Source organism: Indicator indicator, chromosome 26 (genome assembly GCF_027791375.1).
Source record: "Indicator indicator isolate 239-I01 chromosome 26, UM_Iind_1.1, whole genome shotgun sequence".
NCBI classification, from domain to species: Eukaryota; Metazoa; Chordata; class Aves; order Piciformes; family Indicatoridae; genus Indicator; species Indicator indicator.
In genome coordinates, this window is record NC_072035.1 from 16,198,300 (window position 1) to 16,218,925 (window position 20,626).

General features: G+C 50.3%; 2 protein-coding genes across 2 annotated transcripts; both read left to right on the forward strand.

Moving 5' to 3' along the window:
• The first annotated feature begins 510 nt into the window (after positions 1–510).
• LOC128975614 (immunoglobulin superfamily DCC subclass member 3-like) lies at positions 511–8,670 on the forward strand. Its single transcript, XM_054392591.1, has 7 exons — positions 511–517; positions 2,309–2,608; positions 5,376–5,549; positions 6,064–6,138; positions 6,946–7,242; positions 8,242–8,561; positions 8,647–8,670. The coding sequence occupies exons 1-7, from the start codon at positions 511–513 to the stop codon at positions 8,668–8,670; spliced, it is 1,197 nt and encodes a 398-aa protein (XP_054248566.1).
• Positions 8,671–9,924: 1,254 nt separating this feature from the next.
• On the forward strand, positions 9,925–20,191 carry LOC128975814 (immunoglobulin lambda-1 light chain-like). Its single transcript, XM_054392868.1, has 4 exons — positions 9,925–9,970; positions 10,101–10,383; positions 15,884–15,912; positions 19,869–20,191. Exons 1-4 carry the CDS (start codon positions 9,925–9,927, stop codon positions 20,189–20,191), a joined length of 681 nt encoding a protein of 226 aa, XP_054248843.1.
• Positions 20,192–20,626: the final 435 nt, after the last annotated feature.

Sequence of the window (20,626 nt, forward strand, 5' to 3'; positions counted from 1 at the left end):
GGTTTTCAGTCCTTCTCCCTCCTGGCTGAACAGAATCCTGGCTGTGGAGCTGGGGCAGGTTCCGTTTCCTCTGCACAGCCACACCTGTGTCTGTCCTCCCTTTCATGTGCCTGAGAAGTGGAGGTGATTTTGTGCTGGCAAATATTGTTCTTGTCCCTACAAAGTCCAAGGTGTGTCCTTCTCTGACAACCTGATGCCTCTTAGTGGCAATGACCAAGTCCTCATGCTGCTGCCAGAGCTTTGTCTGTGCTGGCAAGTGTTGGGTTGAGCTTTGCAACTGGAATTTGCCTATGAACAGGACCATGTCTGTTCTCCTGTTGCAGTGGCTTTCCCTGTCCCTCCTTCCAGGGAGGGCTGTGTTCCAGGGGCCCTGGCTGACCCCCATCTTCTCCCCTCTCTCCTCTCCCTCTCCAGGTTCCCTGGTCCAGGCAGCTCTGACTCAGCCACCCTCAGTGTCAGCAAACCCAGGACAAACCATCCAGATCTCCTGCTCTGGGAGCAGTGACAACTATGGCTGGTACCAGCAGAAGGTCCCTGGCACTGCCCCTCTCACTGTGATCTACCAGAATGACAAGAGACCCTCAGGCATCCCTTCACGATTCTCTGGATCTGCATCTGGCTCCACAGCCACCTTAACCATCCCTGGTCCAAGCTGGGGACCAGGCTGTCTATTACTGTGGTGCCTGGGACTGGAGCAGTGGTGCCTATGGGGTGTGGTGATCTCCTGCTGTGGGTATAACAGCACCTGCTATGGCTAGTACCAACAAAAGGTCCCTGGCAGTGCTCCTGTCACTGTGATCTTTGTTTGGGAATCCCTCTGCATTTCTCCAGCCTCACATCTGGCTTCATGGACAAATGAAGCATCCCTAGGTCCAATCTGGGGACCAGGCTTGTCTGTTCCTGTGGCAGCCAGGACATCAGCACTGCTGTGCTTCTGGTGCCCTTGGTGGGCTGCAGATGTGCCTTGAGTGGGCTGGAGAGCATTGGCACAGCAGCTCCTTGGGGACTTTAGGGTCCACATTTGCACTGAGGGGCCATGGTCTGGAGAAGTGGGGGCTGGCTCCCTAAGCTCCATGCAGAGCTCCATCATGGGTCAGGTACCCTGGCTGGACTCACTGCACCTAGCAAAGAACACAGGCACTGTGCCTAGTGAGGGCTGTGCTCCTGGGGCCCTGGCTGACCTCCATTTTCTCCCCTCTCCCCTCTGCCTCTCCAGGTGTGGTGGTTTGAAACTGTCTTTTTAATTTTTCCTTGCAAAGTTCAGAACAGAGAAAGTGAAAGAATGTAAATAAGTCACTATTGGGTGTAAGAAAGCAAAATACTGATTGTTCTAAACACTTCCATTGGATAGATAGAAATGTTTAAGAACTATTACCCAAAACAAAGTAGGCACTCTGCACATTCTGCGTTCGGCAGTGGGGGCAGTTGCTGGGCTGTCTGGCTGCTGTTTCTTCTTCTCTTCTGGCTGAAGATAACACACTGACCTTGGCAGCTAAGTTAACAACTTTCTGCTTAACAAACTCTGCTTCTCTGTCCAGGGGGGTCTGGGGGGAAGCTCCTGGGAGAGAGAGAGGCCCCTTTGGGAGGGTCCCCTTGGGGGGAAGCAAAGGGAGATCGATTGTGCTTTTTCTGTTGATTGTATATATTTGTGAATGTTGTGAATTTTGTATATTTGTACATATTCATTGCATTTCATTGTAGATTTTAGACTCTGCTTGTAAATACAGCTTTTCATTTGCTTCCAGACTGGGCTAGCCTGGTTATTGTTGGGGGGGGGGGAATTTCAGCTCACACCAACACACTTTTTATTTTTGGCGCTCCAACTCGGGGCTCGATTGCTTGTTTGATTTATTTCTGCTCAGATTAGGAAGCAAAATGAAGCTGTTTTGGATTCTGAGTCATTCTATTTCATCTATTATCAGTGTGATTGTCTACAGATGGGCTGTTTCCTGCATGATAGACAAGATTGTGAGATATGTGGCATATAAGTCGTTTCTTTGGGTTAAGAACAAGTTACTGAATGTTGGTGAATTCTGTTATGGTCTTATTGGGCTAAGAAGCTATGGTAACTCAACTATGGATCTGCTAGCAGACACATATGAGTTTGTTACTCCTCTTACAACTACAGAGGGTCTTTGGAACCAGTGCTGGGTTGAGCTTTGCAACTGGAATTTGCCTATGAACAGGACCATGTCTGTTCTCCTGTTGCAGTGGCTTTCCCTGTCCCTCCTTCCAGGGAGGGCTGTGTTCCAGGGGCCCTGGCTGACCTCCATCTTCTCCCCTCTCTCCTCTCCCTCTCCCTCTCCAGGTTCCCTGGTCCAGGCAGCTCTGACTCAGCCACCCTCAGTGTCAGCAAACCCAGGACAAACCATCCAGATCTCCTGCTCTGGTACTGGTGGCTATGCTGTTGGCTGGTACCAGCAGAAGGTCCCTGGCACTGCCCCTCTCACTGTGATCAACTACAACAACCAGAGACCCTCAGGCATCCCTTCACGATTCTCTGGATCTGCATCTGGCTCCACAGGCACCTTAACCATCACTGGGGTCCAAGCTGAGGACGAGGCTGTCTATTACTGTGGTGGCTACGACAGCAGCAGTGGTGGCTATGGTGTCTGGTGGCATTGAAGAGTAGGAAGTGTGACACTGACTGCAAAATCAGAGGAGGAGTTCCAGACATTCCCTTTCCAGGCCAAGCAGAGTCATGGCCATGGAGCTGAGGTAGGTTTTAGTCCCTTCAGCACAGCCATGGCTGTGAACATCTCTTTCATGTCCTAGAGACCTGGAGGTGGCCTTGAGGCATGGAACCATTGTTGCTGTCCCTGCAAAGTTCAGGCCTTGGTCTTCTCTGCCAGAGCTACTCCAGAGCTTCCTCTTTGCTGTGATGTGCTCCTGGGGCTCTGACCCCCATCTTCTCCCCTCTCTCCTCTCCCTCTCCAGGTTCCCTGGTCCAGGCAGCTGTGACTCAGCCACCCTCGGTGTCAGCAAACCCAGGACAAACCATCCAGATCTCCTGCTCTGGGTTTGACAGCAGCAGTGCTGTTGGCTGGTACCAGCAGAAGGTCCCTGGAAGTGGCCCTCTCACTGTGATCTATGAGAGCACCAAGAGACCCTCAGGCATCCCTTCATGATTCCCTGGATCCATTCCTGGCTCCACAGCCACCTTATCCATCCCTGGGCTCCCAGCTGAGCTCACTGCTGTCTATTGCTCTGCTGTCCAGGACAGCAGCTTTGCTCAGCATCCAGGCACCATGCAGGGTGGCCATGGTGCTGTGCTCTGGCCTGACCACTGCTCTCTGCTGGGTGGGAGTGACAGAGGCCCTGATGGTGCTGCAGGAGGATGTGGAAGTGACACAGCTCCTGGTAATGCAGACCTGTGCTGTGGCTGGTTGCTTCTGCCCACAAAGTGGCACCTGGGCACTGCTGTGGTGCCTTTATGTGCTCTTGGGCAGCCTTTGTGCCAGGAGGCCAACCTCTCAGCCTGACCTGACCTTGGGTGTGTCATCACCTCCAGGGCTGTTCCAGGCTGAGTGCAGCTCTGTCTGAGATGCTGCTGCCTGTGCCTGCAAGCTGTAGTGATTCCAAGAGCCCTGCAGCAATTGGCAAGCAGCAGCACTTACAGCCCAGAGAGCTAACCAGATCCTGGGCTGCATCAAGAGAAGTGTGGCCAGCAGCTCTGCTCAGCTCTGGTGAGACCCCACCTGGAGTACTGCATCCAGTTCTGGAGCCCCTATTACAAGAGGGATATGGACATTATGGAAGGTGTCCAGAGAAGGGCCACCAGGATGAGCAGAGGGCTGGAGCACCTCTGCTATGAGGAGAGACTGAAAGAGTTGGGGCTGTTCAGTCTGGAGCAGAGAAGGCTCCGAGGTGACCTTCTTGTTTGTGGCCTTTCAATATCTGAAGGGAGCCTACAAGAAAGCTGGGGAGGGAGTTTTTAGGCTATCAGGGAGTGATAGGACTAGGGGGAATGGAATAAAGCTGGACGTGGGGAGATTCAGGCTGGACGTGAGGAAGAAGTTCTTCCCCATGAGAGTGGTGAGAGCCTGGAATGGGTTGTTGAGGCCCCAACCCTGGAGGTGTTTAAGGCCAGGCTGGATGAGGCTCTGGCCAGCCTGATCTATTGTGAGGTTTCCCTGCCCATGGCAGGGGCGTTGAAACTAGATGATCCCTGTGGTCCCTTCCAACCCTAACTGATTCTATGATTAGGACACAGAAGGGATGTCCATAGTGAGAAGCAGGAGCTGATGGGGATGCTCAGCAGGCTGTGTTTTCTCTACAGCAACATCTTCCTTTCCTTTGTCCTGATGCACATCCAGGCTTCCAGCCTTGTGGCTTGCTTGAGGATGATGTGAAAGTAGAGAGAACTGAGTTCAAGAAGCAGTGACTCGTGTTCAAACCTTCGTGGTGACTTCTGGCTGCCTTTTCTCTTTCCACTGATGTCCATGCGGGGAGAGGCCACCAGAGGGCGCTGCTGCTGCTGCTGCTGCTGCTGCTGCTGCTGCTGCTGCTGCTGCTGCTGCTGCTGCTGCTGCTGCTGCGTGGCTGTAAAGCAGCCAAAGCACTTCGCTGCCTGGAGCTTGTGAGCAGCGTTCGTCTGGGTGTCCAGCCCGCCCCTGAAGGACAAGAAATGAGCGATGGAGAGAAAGAAGCCTCTGGAAAACCTCCTGTGTGTCAGGAGGAGCTGCTGTGTTGCTGGCCTAAGGGAATCACAGAGGCTGCTGGTAGCCTGGCATTGAATCTCTTGTGATGGCAAACCTGGAAGAATAAATCCCTGTTTCCATGTGTGTGGATGCAATTCCTTCTGTTTCTAATGGGTGAGGTGGGGCTGGAATGAGTTGTGAGCAGGCTGCAAGGGTCGAGAGAAACTGCTCTGCTCTCTGCTGCTGAGAGGCAGCCCCAAAGCAGGTCAGGACCTGTGGGAGATGCCCAAGGCCTGTAAGCTCTGTGGCAGACCCCTCCAGCCTGCTGCTTTAGGAGCAGCACAGACAGGCAGATGCAGGCCTGGGAAGGGAGGTGTGAGACTGCACAGGCAGGGCTTTGTCCTTGGTGGGACAGAGATGTGCATGCCTGTAGTGGTCAGGAGAGCACTGCCACAGGAGCTGCCAGGGACACCTGAGGTCTACATTTGCCCTGGCTGGCTGTGCTTGGATGGGTGGGGGCCATGGCACAGTGCTGTTGTTGGTGGGGTGAGAGCATTGGCTGTGTCCCTCTGCTCCTCCCAGTGCTCTCCCACAGCTCAGGTGTCTTGGCCACTCTCACTGCAGCCAGTCTGTGACCTTAGGACAGAAAAATCCTGACCCACTTATGGTGGAAGACTGTGCTCCTGGTGTTCTGGCTGACCTCCATCTTCTCCCCTCTCTCCTCTCCCTCTCCAGGTTCCCTGGTCCAGGCAGCTGTGACTCAGCCACCCTCGGTGTCAGCAAACCCAGGACAAACCATCCAGATCTCTTGCTCTGGGAGCAGCTATGGTGACTATGGCTGGTACCAGCTGAAGGTCCTTGCTAGTGGCCCTGTCACTGTTATTTTTGATAGCACCAAGAGACTCTCAGGCATCCCTTTATGATTCTCTGGATCCTTTTCTGTCTCCACAGCCACATTATCCATCCCTGGGCTCCCAGCTGAGCTCACTTCTCATCCCCATTTTTCTGGGGACATGATGGTGGTGGGATTGTGCCATGAGCTGTGTCCCTCTGCTCCTCCCAGCACTCTCCCTCAGCTCAGGTGCCCTGGACAGACTCACTGCACCCAGGTGTGAACATTGGGAACAAGAACCTTGGCCTTTGCCTGTGGAGGGCTGTGCTCCTGGGGCTCTAGCTGAGCCCCATCTTGTCCCCTCTCCCTCTCCAGGTTCCCTGGTCCAGGCAGCTCTGACTCAGTGATCGTTGGTGTCAGCAAATCCAGGACAAACCAATCAGATCCCCTGCTCTGGTACTGGCAGCTATGAAGTTGGCTGGTTCCAGCAGAAGGTCCCTGGCACTGCCCCTCTCACTGTGATCTATAATAATAACCAGAGACCCTCAGGCATCCCTTCACGATTCTCTGGATCCAAGTCTGGCTCCACAGGCACCTTAACCATCACTGGGGTCCAAGCTGAGGACGAGGCTGTCTATTACTGTGGTGGCTACGACAGCAGCAGTGGTACTGTGGCAGTGACCCAGAAAGATGTGGAAGCGAGCTACAGGAGAGTTTAAAATGGGCATTTTCTGCCCTTCTCCTTCATGGCTGAGCAGGGCTGTGGGGCTGGGGTAGGAGGGCAGCATTGTGTCCGCTTCTTATGTTCATGGCTGGAAGTGTCCTCCCAGTTGTGCCTCACGGGGGCAGGAGGAGATTCTGCAGCTGCATGCAGCTGCTGCCCATCCATGCAGAAGTGATGGCATCTCCTTGGCACCTGCCCCACTGCCTCTTGATGCTTGCACCGCTGTCCTGCTGCTGCTGCTTGTTCTCCTTGCAGGGTCCCAGAGCGCTGTCCCTCGAGCCTGAGTGAGGGTTTCTGGTTGCTCTGGTTTCCCCTACGGTATCATGGCCAATGGGCACAGAAGCTCCATCTTGATGCTGAGTAGAGCTGTACCCATGCGGCACTTACTGAACTCTGCTTTCTCCCCTCTCTCCTCTCCCTCTCCAGGTTCCCTGGTCCAGGCAGCTCTGACTCAGCCACCCTCGGTGTCAGCAAACCCAGGACAAACCATCCAGATCTCCTGCTCTGGGCTTCACAGCAGCTATGCTGTTGGCTGGTTCTAGCAGAAGGTCCCTGGCACTGCCCCTCTCACTGTGATCTACTACAATGACAAGAGACTCGTCCACACCTCAGGTGCCCTGGCCGGACTTGATGGATTTGGCTGGGACTTTGGGGAGCAGGGGTCCTGTCTGTCTGCCTGGGGGGGGGGGGGGGGGGCTGTGGTCCTGGGCTTCTGGCTGACCCCCATTTTCTCTTCTCTCCCTCTCCAGGTTCCCTGGTCCAGGCAGCATTGACTCAGCCACCCTCGGTGTCAGCGACCCCAGGACAAACCATCCAGATCTCCTGCTCTGGGAGTGGCAGCAACTATGGCTGGTACCAGCAGAAGGTCCCTGGCACTGCCCCTCTCACTGTGATCAACTACAACAACCAGAGACCTTCAGGCATCCCTTCACGATTCTCTGGATCCAAGTCTGGCTCCACAGGCACCTTAACCATCACTGGGGTCCAAGCTGAGGACGAGGCTGTCTATTACTGTGGTGGCTACGACAGCAGCAGTGGTGGCTATGGTGTCTGGTGGCACTGAGGAGTAGGAAGTGTGACACTGACTGCAAAATCAGAGGAGGAGTTCCAGACATTCTCCCTCTTGTTCAATCAGGGTCATGGCCATGGAGCTGAGGCAGGTTTCTGTCCCTTCTGCACAGCCATGGTTCTGAACATCTCTTTCATGTCCTAGAGACCTGGAGGTAGCCTTAAGGCTGGGAACCATTGCTGCTGTCCTTGTGAAGTTCAGCCTGTGTGTGATGGTTTGAAACTGTCTTTTTAATTTTTCCTTGCAAAGTTCAGAACAGAGAAAGTGAAAGAATGTAAATAAGTCACTATTGGGTATAAGAAAGCAAAATAACGATTGTTCTAAACACTTCCATTGGATAGATAGAAATGTTTAAGAACTATTACCCAAAACAAAGTAGGCACTCTGCACATTCTGCGTTCGGCAGTGGGGGCAGTTGCTGGGCTGTCTGGCTGCTGTTTCTTCTTCTCTTCTGGCTGAAGATAACACACTGACCTTGGCAGCTAAGTTAACAACTTTCTGCTTAACTAACTCTGCTTCTCTGTCCAGGGGGGTCTGGGGGGAAGCTCCTGGGAGAGGGAGGCCCCTTTGGGAGGGTCCCCTTGGGGGGAAGCAAAGGGAGCTTGGTTGTGCTTTTCTGTTGATTGTATATATTTGTAAGTGTTGTGAATTTTGTATATTTGTACATATTCATTGCATTTCATCTGCTTGTAAATACAGCCTTCATTTGCTTCCAGACTGGGCTAGCCTGGTTATTGTCGGGGGGGGGGGGGGGGGAATTTCAGCTCACACCGACACACTGTGACAGAGCAGCTCCAGAGCTGCCTCTTTGCTGGGATGTGTTGGGTCAGGATCTGCTCTCCCAATTTGCCTGTGACTCTTTCTGGGCCTCTTCTCCTCTGGCTGTGGCATTCCTCATCCTGCTGCCCAGGGAGGGCTGTGCTCCTGGGGTTCTCCCTGACTTCCATCTTCTCCCCTCTCTCCTCTCCCTCTCCAGGTTCCCTGGTCCAGGCAGCTCTGACTCAGCCACCCTCGGTGTCAGCAAACCCAGGACAAACCATTCAGATCTCCTGCTCTGGAGGTGGCAGCTACTATGGCTGGTACCAGCAGAAGGTCCCTGGCACTGCCCCTCTCACTGTGATCTGTGATAACACCAAGAGACCCTCAGGCATCCCTTCACAGTTCTCTGGATCCATGTCTGGCTCCACAGCCACATTGACTATCCCTGGGGTCCTAGCTGAGGATGAGGCTGTCTATTACTGTGGTGGCTATGACAGCAGCAGTGGTGCTGTGGCAGTGACCCAGAGAGATGTGGAAGTGAGCTACAGGAGAGTTAAAAATGGGCATCACCTTGATACTGGGCTGACCCCTGTCTTCTGCCTTCTCTCCTTTCCCTCTCCAGTTTCCCTGGCCCAGGAAGCTTTGACTCAGACACCCAGGACTAACCTTCCACATCTCCTGCTCAGGCAGCAGCAATGGCTGGTATGGATGGTACCAGCAGAAGGTCCCTGGCAGTGCCCCTGTTGCTGTGATCTGTGCTGATACCAAGACACCCTCAGTCTGTTTTTTCATCCAGCACTACTGCCACATTTACCATCAGAGCCTCAACACAGCCAAAAAGAAAGCAAGGGGCTGCCCAGCACCCTGCCCCTGCCCCCATCCTGCTGCAGGACTCTGGGACTGGAGCTATCACTGGGGTGCAAGGTGCCAGCTGCTCCCTGTAGTGGATTGCAGCTTGGGTTTGGCAGGGACATTTCTTGCATCCCCATGTGTGCAATGGGGCAGGGGATAAGGGTTGTGGCAAGAGTGTGTAACAGAGCAAGGCTCAGGGCAGGGGCCTTGGCCCCATGGGGGCTGCATTTGGGGTGTCAGGAGCTGCCACGTAGGCAGCCAGAACCCAGGTGGCCTTGTCCCACAGTGCTATGCCTGGGACTGTGGTGGGGGCAGGGTTGGGGCCAGCAGGGCACAGCAGAACTGAACCAAGAAGCCTGTGGTACTCAGCACTGAGGGCTACTCTGTGCCCCCCAGCAAGCACAGCTGCCAACCCCACACTCCTCACCTGCTCTAGGTTAAGGTCCTGCATGCTCACCAGGCACTGATAAAGTTCAGCTGAGGAGCTTGCAGGGACAGAAACAGGAGTTTGGCTCCTGCCTTTTCCCAGCCCTTTCCCTAGTGTAGAGCCTAGCTGGGCAGAGTTGGATCCCCAAAAGTCCACCAAAGGCCAAGGGATGGCCAAGGGCCAAGGGCTTTTCTTTCCATTCCTGGCACTGGCACCAGTTCCTCTGCCCTCCACCACTCGCAAGGGGGGTGTTGGTGCTGTGGCTCTTGCCTGCCCTGCTCCAGCCTCCCCCTTGCCCCCAGCAGCCTGACTCTCCTGCATCTTCTGAGCACAGGCTGGGGATGAAGGGTCTGTGTTGGGTGGGTTTTGGGCTCTGAGCTGGACGTGTGCCCACCCTGAGTGCAATGACAAGGAGGGGTGGACACCACCGCGCCCTGCGGCTGGGGTGTTGGGGTTGGGTGGGGAGCGGGAGGGAGGTGCGGAGGGCAGGATCCAGCCATGAGAGTGGGGTCACATTTGCATGGAGGGGCTGTGCCCCAAGTGAGCAGGGGCTTAAAAGGAAGTTGGGGTCAGTGAAAGAGCTCCATCATCGTGGGGACAGAGATCAGGTGGCGTCGCACCATGGCCTGGGCTCCTCTGCTCTTCGCGGTCCTCATCCACAGCTCAGGTGCCCTGGCCGGACTTGATGGACTTGTCTGGGACTTTGGGGAGAAGGGGTCTCGTCTGTCTGCCTGGGGGGGAGGGCTGTGGTCCTGGGGTTCTGGCTGACCCCCATTTTCTCCTCTCTCCCTCTCCAGGTTCCCTGGTCCAGGCAGCTCTGACTCAGCCACCCTCGGTGTCAGCAAACCCAGGACAAACCATCCAGATCTCCTGCATGGGGAGCAGCAGCAACTATGGCTGGTACCAGCAGAAGGTCCCTGGCACTGCCCCTCACACTGTGATCTACTGGAATGACAGGAGACCCTCAGGAATCCCTTCACGATTCTCTGGATCCAAGTCTGGCTCCACAGGCACCTTAACCATCACTGGGGTCCAAGCTGAGGACGAGGCTGTCTATTACTGTGGTGGCTGGGACAGCAGCAGTGATGCTGCACAGTGACATGGAGCAATGGGGAAATGATACAAAAACCTCCTGCCATCACAGGGCCTCTTAGGAGTCCCTGCTGTCCTTGGATGGTGGAGTTTGTGCCCCGTGTGGCTGCGTGCTGCAGGTGACTGTGCCCAATGTCCCAGCTCAGAGGTCTCTTAGATCCCCTGGACTGTGTCCATCCCTGGTTATTTGGGGAGGGGTCGTTTAGCCCCTGTGAACATGCACTCTCCACAGCCACATCAGCCACTGCTAGTGTCTAATCTGAGGCCAAGGATAATGAGTAAGTGTAGAGTGCTGTGCTGGCTGGGATGTGAGTGCTCATCAAGGTTACTGCAACCCCCAGCACTGTCCTGGTGTTGCTGGGACATAATCCCAGGCCAGCTATGTCCTGCAGGCCCTCAGCAGCTTCCAGTCACCCAGGGCAGCTGACCTGTGTTGGCTGCAGGAGTGTCCCATGCCATGACCATTGTGCTGAGTTTGAGAGAGAAAGTTTTGCTGAGGACAGGTAGCCTCCTGCTTGTGTTCCTGGTCTTGCTTGGGCTCCTCCTGACTGTGGGTGGGTTATAAACATTTATCTGAGGGCTGGATGACACTGATCTAAATTGGGCTCTTTCATTAAACTGGTTTTCATTTCCACACGTGGATCTTCTTCTGTACTTCCAGTTCTCCTCTTCTGCTGGAGAAGGGTGGTTGGGTGATAGAGCAACTGCTGTAGTTTAGCCCCAGATGTGAGCTAAGCATAGGCAGCTACAAAGCTGCTGTTGCCCCAGGTGGAACAGGGATCCACTGGAAAGAGACTAAGAGGGCTACAAAGATGATGAAGGGACTGGAGCACTGCCCTAGGAGGAAAGGCTGAGAGCCCTGGGGCTGCTTAGTCTGGAGAAGTCAAGTCTGAGATCAGATTTAATAAATGTTTCTAAATATCTGAGGGCTGGGGGTCAAGAGGCAGGGGCCAGGCTCTGCTCACTTGCACCCTGTGACAGGACAAGGGGCAATGGATATAAACTCCAGCACAGGAGGTTCCACCTCAACAGGAGGAGGAACTTCTTCACTGGGAGGCTCCCAGAGCACTGGAACAGGCTGCCCAGAGAGGCTGTGGAGTGTCCTCCTCTGGAGAATTTCCAGCCCCATCTGGATGCATTCCTGTGTGACCTCTGCTGGATTCTCTGGTCCTGCTCTGGCAGGAGGATTGGACTTGATGACCTTCGGAGGTCCCTTCCAACCCCTGGCATCCTGTGAGCCTGTGATCCAGGTCCCCTCAGGTGCCACCTACAGCTCTTGCTGATGAAAACCCCAGAACCACTGTGGAGCCTCTGGAGATTGTCTTGTTCCACCAACTGCTTGAAGCCTGGTTGGCTACCTCAGGTTGCCCACAGCATCTCCATGTGGGTTTTGAGTATGTCCAGGGATGGAGACATCACAGCTTTGTGGGCAACCCATTGCTGTGATTGACCCTCCTTGCAGCAGAAAAAGGCTTTCTGTGTTCAGGGAGACTTGCCATGTTTCAACTTGTGCCCACTGACTCCTGTGCCACCAGTGGACATCTCTAGGAGCACCCTGGGTCTTTCTTCTCTCCTGCCCCCAGGAGATATTTATAACATTGATAAGGCATCCCTGAGTCTCCCTGGTTTGGGCTCAGCCATCCCACTTTGCACAGCCCCTGTCTGTAGAAATGATGCTTTGAGTCCTTCAGAAGCCTTCATTGGGCTTGCTCCCCTCTGTCCCCATCCATGGCTGGGAAGCCCAGAGCTGGCACAGTGGTAGGCTGTGTCCCAGGGCACTGAGCCAAGGGGAAGGATCCTCTCCCTGGCTGCCAGCAATCTTCTTGCTAACACAGCCCACGGGCACTTTGCTGGCTCTTGTGTAAGTCGGTGTCCTCCTGGTCCCTTGGGGCCTTTTTTGCCAGGGGCTGCCAGCTGCTCAGCCCCAGCATGCCCGGCCAGAGGTTGCCCTCCCAGGGGAGAAGGGCACTGAGTGGCTGCAGCAGGAGAGAGGACTAGAGCAGCACTGCCAGGCCCAACATGCATCAGAGAAGGGCAGAAATGGCCAAGGCCTGTGTGGGGCCATTGACACCCAGAGGAGGGGAAGATGTGGAAAGTTTGTTGGGGGGTGCTGGGGCTTGGTGACATCCAACCCCCATCACTGGAGCTGTGAGCAGTGTCTGCCCCACCAAGACTCCCTTGCCTGCAGCAGCTGGACTCTCCTGCACCCTTTGGTCCTGGAACTGCTTGGCCTAGGCTGGAGTCAGGGGGTCCCTGCTGAAGAGCTGGGGGCTCTGAGCTGTGTCTCCACTCCGCGTCCGAGGACAAGCCCCGCGGCGGCTGGTGGGCGGGGAGCAGGGAGGGAGGTGGGGAGAAACACATGGGCGGGAGCTGGCCGTAGGCGTGAGGGGTCACATTTGCATGGAGGGGCTGTGCCCCGGGTGGGCAGGGGCTTAAAAGGGCTTTGAGGTGCTTGGCACAGCTCCATCCTTGTGGCCAGACAGATCTGGTGGCGTGGCACCATGGCCTGGGTCCCTCTGCTCCTTGCGGTTCTCGCCCATGGATCAGGTGCCCTGACCAGACTGGTTGCGCCCATCAAGGGACTTTGGCCACAGGGGTCTCGACCCTCTGCCCGGGGAGGGCTGCACTCCTGGGGCTCTCTCTGACTCTGCTGTTCTCTTCTCTCCCTCTCCAGGTTCCCTGGTCCAGGCAGCTCTGACTCAGCCACCCTCGGTGTCAGCAAACCCAGCACAAACCATCCAGATCTCCTGCTCTGGTACTGGTGGCTATGCTGTTGGCTGGTACCAGCAGAAGGTCCCTGGCACTGCCCCTCACACTGTCATCTACTGGAGTAACAGGAGACCCTCAGGCATCCCTTCACGATTCTCTGGATCCCTGTCTGGCTCCACAGGCACCTTAACCATCACTGGGGTGCAGGCTGAGGACAAGGCTGTCTATTACTGTGGCAGCTACTGGTATCACAGTGACATGTGGCAATAAGGAAGTGACACAAAAACCTCCTGCCATCACAAGGACACCTTAGGGTCTCACTTGTCTCTTCTGCATGTTGGAGCAGGTGCCCACTCTGGCTCTGCCCTTGCTGCGCTCTGCCTGGTGTCCCAGCTCAGCCATCCCTTTAGAGCCCCAGGTCTATGCTTGTCCCTGGTCATTTGTTGTGGGGTTATGGCCCCCAGCAGCCCCACACTGCAGGTCCAAGGTCATGCTGCTTTTCCCAGCTGGCATCCAGGGCCCTGCCAGGCTCCTTCCTGCCCTCCTCCTATCCTGGATGCACCAGGTGACCTGGGTCACTTGGCATCTGCTCCCCCCAGCCAGTGCTGATTTTAGCCTAGAGGAGGAAGAATTTTCTGGGGGTAGATTTTTGTACAAGAAACCCCAGGGCAGTTTCAAGATGGTTTATGCTGCAATGCTGCTCAGCACATCCTACCTTGCCTGCTTCCAGGCACACCTGGCAAGCCACCTGACATCAGTGGAGAAGGCTTGGCATGGTCTCCACTGCTCAGCTCCAGCAGGTGGGTCACAGCACTTGTGCTTAGTCTCCTTAATGCCCCCCCATCAGGAACTAGCACCCTCTCACCTGCCTCTACTCCTCCCAAGACCATGTGCCAGGCAAGTATTGAAGGGCCAGCAAACAGCCTTGGTATGTCCAAAGCACAGCACCAGTCCTGCATTTCTTCCTCCAAGGAGCTGGACTTCAGAACTGAAGGTTTCTCACCTTTATTGTCCTCCCATAAAATGGAACCAAAAGCCCACTGCAGTCTGAGAAATGGAATGGAGACCAGTCGTCCACGACAGATGGGCATTGGTTTAAGCTACATGTTTGGCATAGACACAACTTCGGTGATCTTTTGGGCTGGTTTCAGACTTTGCATCCATGTCTGACACACAGAGGCAAACCAAACCACTGAGACAGTGCTTCAAACCACAAAACCTTTGAAGCATCCTTTATTTGCTGGTGACTCAGGAGGTTCACTGACCCTGCATCTTTCTATGAGCACTTGCACAAACCACAGCATTTGAATATCTTTTAGTTCAATCTAAGTTTGTACTACTACTGAAAGTCAGAGCTCCAAGAGCTTGTTTGCTCTGAGCTGAGCACCCTGTGCCCTGTGAGGCTGGCACCATTCTGGGGAAATACTTTACAAAGCAGCAGTCAAGCCTTGCCCAGGGACTTTGAGGTTAATCAGACTCAGCTGAAACCCATCTTGGCTCACCCCTGCCTTGGCTATGCACCTGCAGGGCGTCCACACTCTTGCTTGCTTTTCTCTGCTAGTCCCAGCTCTTCCTCTTTACCAACAGCCTCTGATGCCTCCTCTCCAACCCCCTTTGCATGTCCTGGCTCTTTGCAGATGTTCCTGCTCCAAAGGACTGTGAAGGTAGGGGCTAGTAGTAGGGCTCTGCCAGGAGCAGCAGCCTAGGGGATGCAGAATGGGCAGGAGTGGCACTGCAGGAAGCTGAGTTGCTGGGTGGGTAGGGAATGTTGCTTGGAGCAAACCTGCAGGTCTCTGCAGTCTCCCTATCTCCTCTGCAAGGAAAGTTTGTCTGCCATGCCCGTGCTGGCAAGCTCCATTCGCTCAGGGGAGCTCGGAACTTCCCCACACTGGAACCAGCCTCACACCAGTGCCTGTTCCAGTGCTGAGATGCCAGGTGTGAGGGAGGGAAGTGCTTATTTCTCCCCAGTGGCCAGAGCCACTCGAGAGCATCCCACAGCCACCTGCATGGCAGCAATGCAGGTCAAGGTGGAGTGCTGCCTGTCATGCCCTAGGGGCATGCAAAGCCTGCACCAGTCCTCCCTCCACCAGGATTAACATCTCCACATCACAGGCAGGTTTGTGACAAGCCCAAGGCACAGAGTCCAGGGTAGCAGTGTGTCCCCAGAGCAGCCAGTGGTGCAGCCATGGCTCTGGAGAGCCCAGCCAACAAGGATCATGCAGATGGTAGGGCTAAGGACACCCATTTTGCTGTGACCCCTCCAGCAAGGACATGCTGGAGTCATCCCCATATGGCTGTCCTTGTCCCCATATGTCTCCTGCCTTGTTATATCCACTGAGACATGTCCAGAACCATGCTTCCAGCCTGCTGTGTCCATCGGGTCACCTCAACCCCACTACCTTCATTCTGTTGTGTCTGTTCAGACACCTCCATCCCATCATCTTCAAGCCTGCTGAGTCCATTGGGTCACCTCCACCCCACCACCTTCATTCTGCTGTATTTGTTTGGGCACTCCATCCCATCATCCTCAAGCCTGCTGAATCCCTGGGGTCACCTCCACTCCACTTCATTCTGCTGTGCCCATTTGAGCACCTCCATCCCACCACCTTCATCCTGCCCTATCATCGGGGCATTTCGATCTCATCACCTCCCTCCTGCTGCAGCTACCAAGGCATCTCCATTCCATCACCATCATCTTGCCACATTCCTGGGAGCCAGGAGTGCTCCTGCCAGGAGCCAGGAGGTTTTTGTATGGCCCTGTATCACTGTGTGGTGTATTCGGGGCCGGGACCCTGCTGACCGTCCTAGGTGAGTCGCCGACTTCTCGGTCTTTCCTTCTCCACCACGACATTGTGACATTTGGGGGATTTTCAGTGATTTTGGGGTTTTTTTCCCCCTCAGACTCGCTGTTGGGCTGGGGTCTGCCCCCAGTTTGGAGTCAGACACTAAACAGAGGGCTGTGGGTTGTGTCTTGTCCCTGCGGAGTCAGAGGACTCCGTTGTGCGCCACAGAAGACGCAAGTCGGGGAGGGAGGAGGTTGGCGGGAGGATATTTTATCAATTGAAGGGTCTTAAAATTTGGCCAGAAAATGTGCCTGAGGTCTTAGAAAGCCTATTTCAGAAACTTGGGGTTAGGTCTCTAAGAAAGCCTTTTTTTTTTTTTTTTTTTTGTCTTTGTAAAAGAAATTGGTCAATCTAAGGTCCAAGTCCTCAAGTCTTAGTCCTGAGGACTAAGTCTGTCAGTGAGGAGCAAGGACTTCTCTGTGGGGTGGGTGAGAGGCTGTGGGTGGGCTGAAGTCACCTCCAACTGTGTCTTGAAATGTGCACATTCCTGGCATGTCCAAGAGATGTTTCCAGGAGTGTCTTAAAGAGGTCATTGCCCAGGTAAGCCACATCAAACCCAGAGAACACTGTGCTGAAAATGCTGCTGGGAGCAGCTTCTCTCTGTCTTTTGTAGAATTTGGCCAAAAATCCTAATTGGAAGCAAATATCTAGGGGCAGAAGATTGGAGGGGGGGGTTGACAGTTTCGTCAAGGAGAAAGTTTTTAAAGGCCTTTAGAAAAGGCCCTGAATTACAAATAAGAGATGGAGATAAAGATGGAGAGAGAGAGAGAGAGATACAGAGATAGGGATAGAAATAGTTACAGAGATAGAGATAGAAATAGAGAGATACAGAGATAGAGATGGAGATAGAGATGAGAGAGAGAAATAGAGAGAGAGAGAGAGAAAGAGAGAAATAAGAGAGAGATGATACAGAGATAGAGATGATAGAGATATAGAGGTGATGGAGAGAGAGAGAGATAGAGAGATGGAGATAGAGAAATAAGAGAGAGAGAGAGAGAGAGAAAGATGATAGAGGTGATAGAGACATTGCACATTTGAGGAGGCAGCAGAACCAACTCAGAAAACCCAAAAATCTTTTCTCTGTCTTTCTTCAGGTTAAGTCTGAGTTGTATTTTCTCTTGAGACAAGTCTGAAAGTGTTTGAAAGCAGAACCAGGCAGAGAGCAGGGGGATTTGTCTTTGAAATTTTGTCATTTTGTCGAAGGAAAGAAATGGACTTGTTGCAATTTTTTTTTGGGGGGGGAGGGGAGCTTATATGTATATATAAATCCAAAAAATATTTTGGGTTATATAGATACAAAAATATTTTAAAATATAAAAAGTATTTCATCTATAAAAAGTATTTTATCTATAAATATTAATATTAATATTTAATAATTAATAATTGATATTAATGAATATTAATATTACTATATTAATGATATAAATAATATAAGTAATATATTATCTATAAACAGGAAAAATATAAAAGATAGTTTAACAGGACAACCTGATCTAGTGTGAGGTGTCCCTGCCCATGGCAGGGGGCTTAGAACTAGATGACCTTTGAGGTCCCTTCCAACCCTGACAATTCTATGACTTACCTATAAATAGGAAAAATATAAAAGATAGTTTATCTATAAATAGGAAAAATATAAAAGACAGTTCATCTATAAATACAAAAAATATAAAAGCTTATCTATAAATAGGAAAAATATAAAATATATTTTATCTACAAATTAAAAATATAAAATAACTTTATCTAGAAATAAAAAATTAAAATGTAGTTTATTTATTAGAAAATTAGAAGAGATAGTTTATCTGTAAATTAAAAATATAAAACATAGTTTATCTACAAATAAGAAAAATATAAAAGACAGTTTATGTATAAATAGGAAAAATGTAGAATATATTTTATGTATAAATAGGAAAAATATAAAATTTATTTTATCTATAAATTAAAAATATAAAATACACGTATCTATAAATATATTTTTATATATATAAATAATATATATTTAAATATATATTTATATGAGATAAATATATAATATATAAATATATTTATATAATATATAAAAATAAATTAAAATATAAAATACACGTATCTATAAAGATATGTATTTAAATATATATATACTATAATGTATATAAATATATTAAATTAAATATATATATGAATTTAGTTTATCTATAAATTAAAAATACAAAAGATAGTTTATCTCTAAATACCAAAAATATATAAAATATATTTTATCTATAAATAAAAATACAAAAGATAGTTTATCTATAAATACCAAAAAATATATATTTTATCTACAAATATACAAATACAGAAGATAGCTTATCTATGAATAGGAAAATATAAAACATAGTGTATATAAATTATATATAAGATATATTTTATATCAGATGCATTTTCTGTATAACACGGAACATGTTTTATGGATGACCATGTACAGACGTTGGCAGCTGTGTTATACAAATTATATCTGATCACACAGACATTTTTGTAACAATATATACTACATATATATGGAGCAGGCATGTATGCTACACGTATACTTAGTATGTTGTGCCTTTTATGTATGCAGTATCTAATATCCATCTGTATGGTGTATATCAGCTGTCTATAGAACTAGCTAGAATAGGTACTGTGGGCATCAACATACACAGACATCATTTATACTATATATATATGGATATATGTAGTTTGTATATATATATATAGTATATAGTATAGAGAGAGTAAATATATATAGTATATAGTATATAGAGAGTAAATACTATATAGAGAGTTTACTCTCTATATATGTACACTCTATAGTGTATATATACACTATAAGAATATATGGAGGTCTATGCCTATGTGTATTACACACATGTCTATTTTTATATATTTTATAAAATATATTTTCACAAAAAAAATTTATATATACACACATAAAATATATAGAGTTGTATTTATATTCCTGTTATTTTTTATTATTTTATATATATATATGTATAAAAACAGGAATATACTCTCTCTATATACATATTACAGGAATATGCTCTCTCTATATATATCTAGAGAGAGAGAGAGTACAGGAATATCAATAAAACTCTCTCTCTCTCTTTATATATATATATATAAATATTTAAATATTTATATATATATGTACTCTATATATAGTACAAGAATATAAACACAACTCTCTCTCTCTCTCTCTCTCTCTCTCTCTCTCTCTCTCTCTATATATATATATATATATATGTATATATAAATACAGGAATGTAAATACAACTCTCCAAACACCTGTATCTATATACACAGAGAAAATGTTGTATTTATATTCCTGTACTCTATATATATAGTACATCTATATATACATATATATATAAAATATATTTTTAATATATATATAAAAAAGAGAGAGTTGTATTTATATTCCTGTACTATATAGAGAGTACATATGTATATAAAAATATATATATTTATATATCTATAAATATAAAGAGAGTTATATTTATATTCTTGTACTGTATCTATATAATACATATATATAATATAATTTTTATATATATATAAAAATAGAATTGTATTTAGATTCCTGTACACTATATATATAGTACATACATATATAAAATATATTTTTTTTTAATATATATAAAAAAATATAAAGAGGGTTGTACTTATATTCCTGTACTCTATATATATATAAAAAATACAGGAATATAAATACAACTCTCCAAACATCTGATTAACTGCCCAATCTGGATGTCTATATTTGCATCCTGGATGGAAGCACACCAGAGTTACAGCTGATGAACTCCCAGCTGGGCTGGGGGCAGTGGAAATCTCCTGCCGGCGCCAGCTGAGTGGCGAGGGGTCTGTGGTGGGCACAGAGTTTCCCTCACCACCACCTCCCCCCCGACCCCACGCTGCTCTCTTCCTTCACAGGTCAGCCCAAGGTCGCCCCCAACGTCCTGCTCTTCCCTCCATCCACCGAGGAGCTCTCCCAGCAGAGCAAAGCCACCCTGGTGTGCCTGGTAGATGACTTCTACCCTGGGTCGGTGCGGGTGACCTGGCTGGCTGATGGCACACCCCTCACCAGCGGCGTGGAGACCAGCCCGGCTCAGCGGCAGAGCAACAACCAGTACATGGCCAGCAGCTACCTGTCGCTGAGCTACTCAGACTGGACCAGACGTGACGTCTTCACCTGCAAGGTCGAACATGAGGCTGGCAACGTGGAGAAGAGCCTGAACAGATCCCAGTGCTCCTAACCCCACGGGGATGCCTGTGCCCGGCAGGCCCTCACCGGCCCCCTCCCTCTTCCCTGATGCTGGGGGCAGCATCTCCCCACCACCACCGATGTTCCTTCCCACATCCCTCTGTTCCCTTCTCCTGCCTTCCCACCCAGAGTGTCACACAAATAAACACTGACACTGAACTAGTGCTGGCTCAGCATCCCTGTCTCTGTGTCCTTCCAGTGCGCCGGCCAGCAGCACTCCAGTGGTACCAGGATGAGGGAGGGTGAGGTGGAAACACACACACACATTGCTGGGGCTCATTGTGACTCTTGCTCATCCCTGAGACTTGGGGCTGGTTAGTCTGGAGAAGAGAAGACTGAGAGGGGATTGAAGAAATGTTTCTAAATAGCTGAGGGCTGGGGGTCAAGAAGGAGGGGACAGGCTCTGCTCAGCTGCACCCTGGGACAG

Excerpts from the sequence above, each read along its gene's own strand:
- LOC128975614 (XM_054392591.1), top strand. Across the intron at positions 6,139-6,945 it reads TGGCTACGACAGCAGCAGTG|GTTCCCTGGTCCAGGCAGCA; the intron begins GTACTGTGGCAG and ends CTCCCTCTCCAG. Across the intron at positions 7,243-8,241 it reads CAGCAGCAGTGGTGGCTATG|GTTCCCTGGTCCAGGCAGCT; the intron begins GTGTCTGGTGGC and ends CTCCCTCTCCAG.
- LOC128975814 (XM_054392868.1), top strand. The coding sequence starts at position 9,925 with ATGGCCTGGGCTCCTCTGCTCTTCGCGGTCCTCATCCACAGCTCAG. Across the intron at positions 9,971-10,100 it reads GGTCCTCATCCACAGCTCAG|GTTCCCTGGTCCAGGCAGCT; the intron begins GTGCCCTGGCCG and ends CTCCCTCTCCAG. Across the intron at positions 10,384-15,883 it reads TGTGGTGGCTGGGACAGCAG|CGGGGCCGGGACCCTGCTGA; the intron begins CAGTGATGCTGC and ends GTGTGGTGTATT.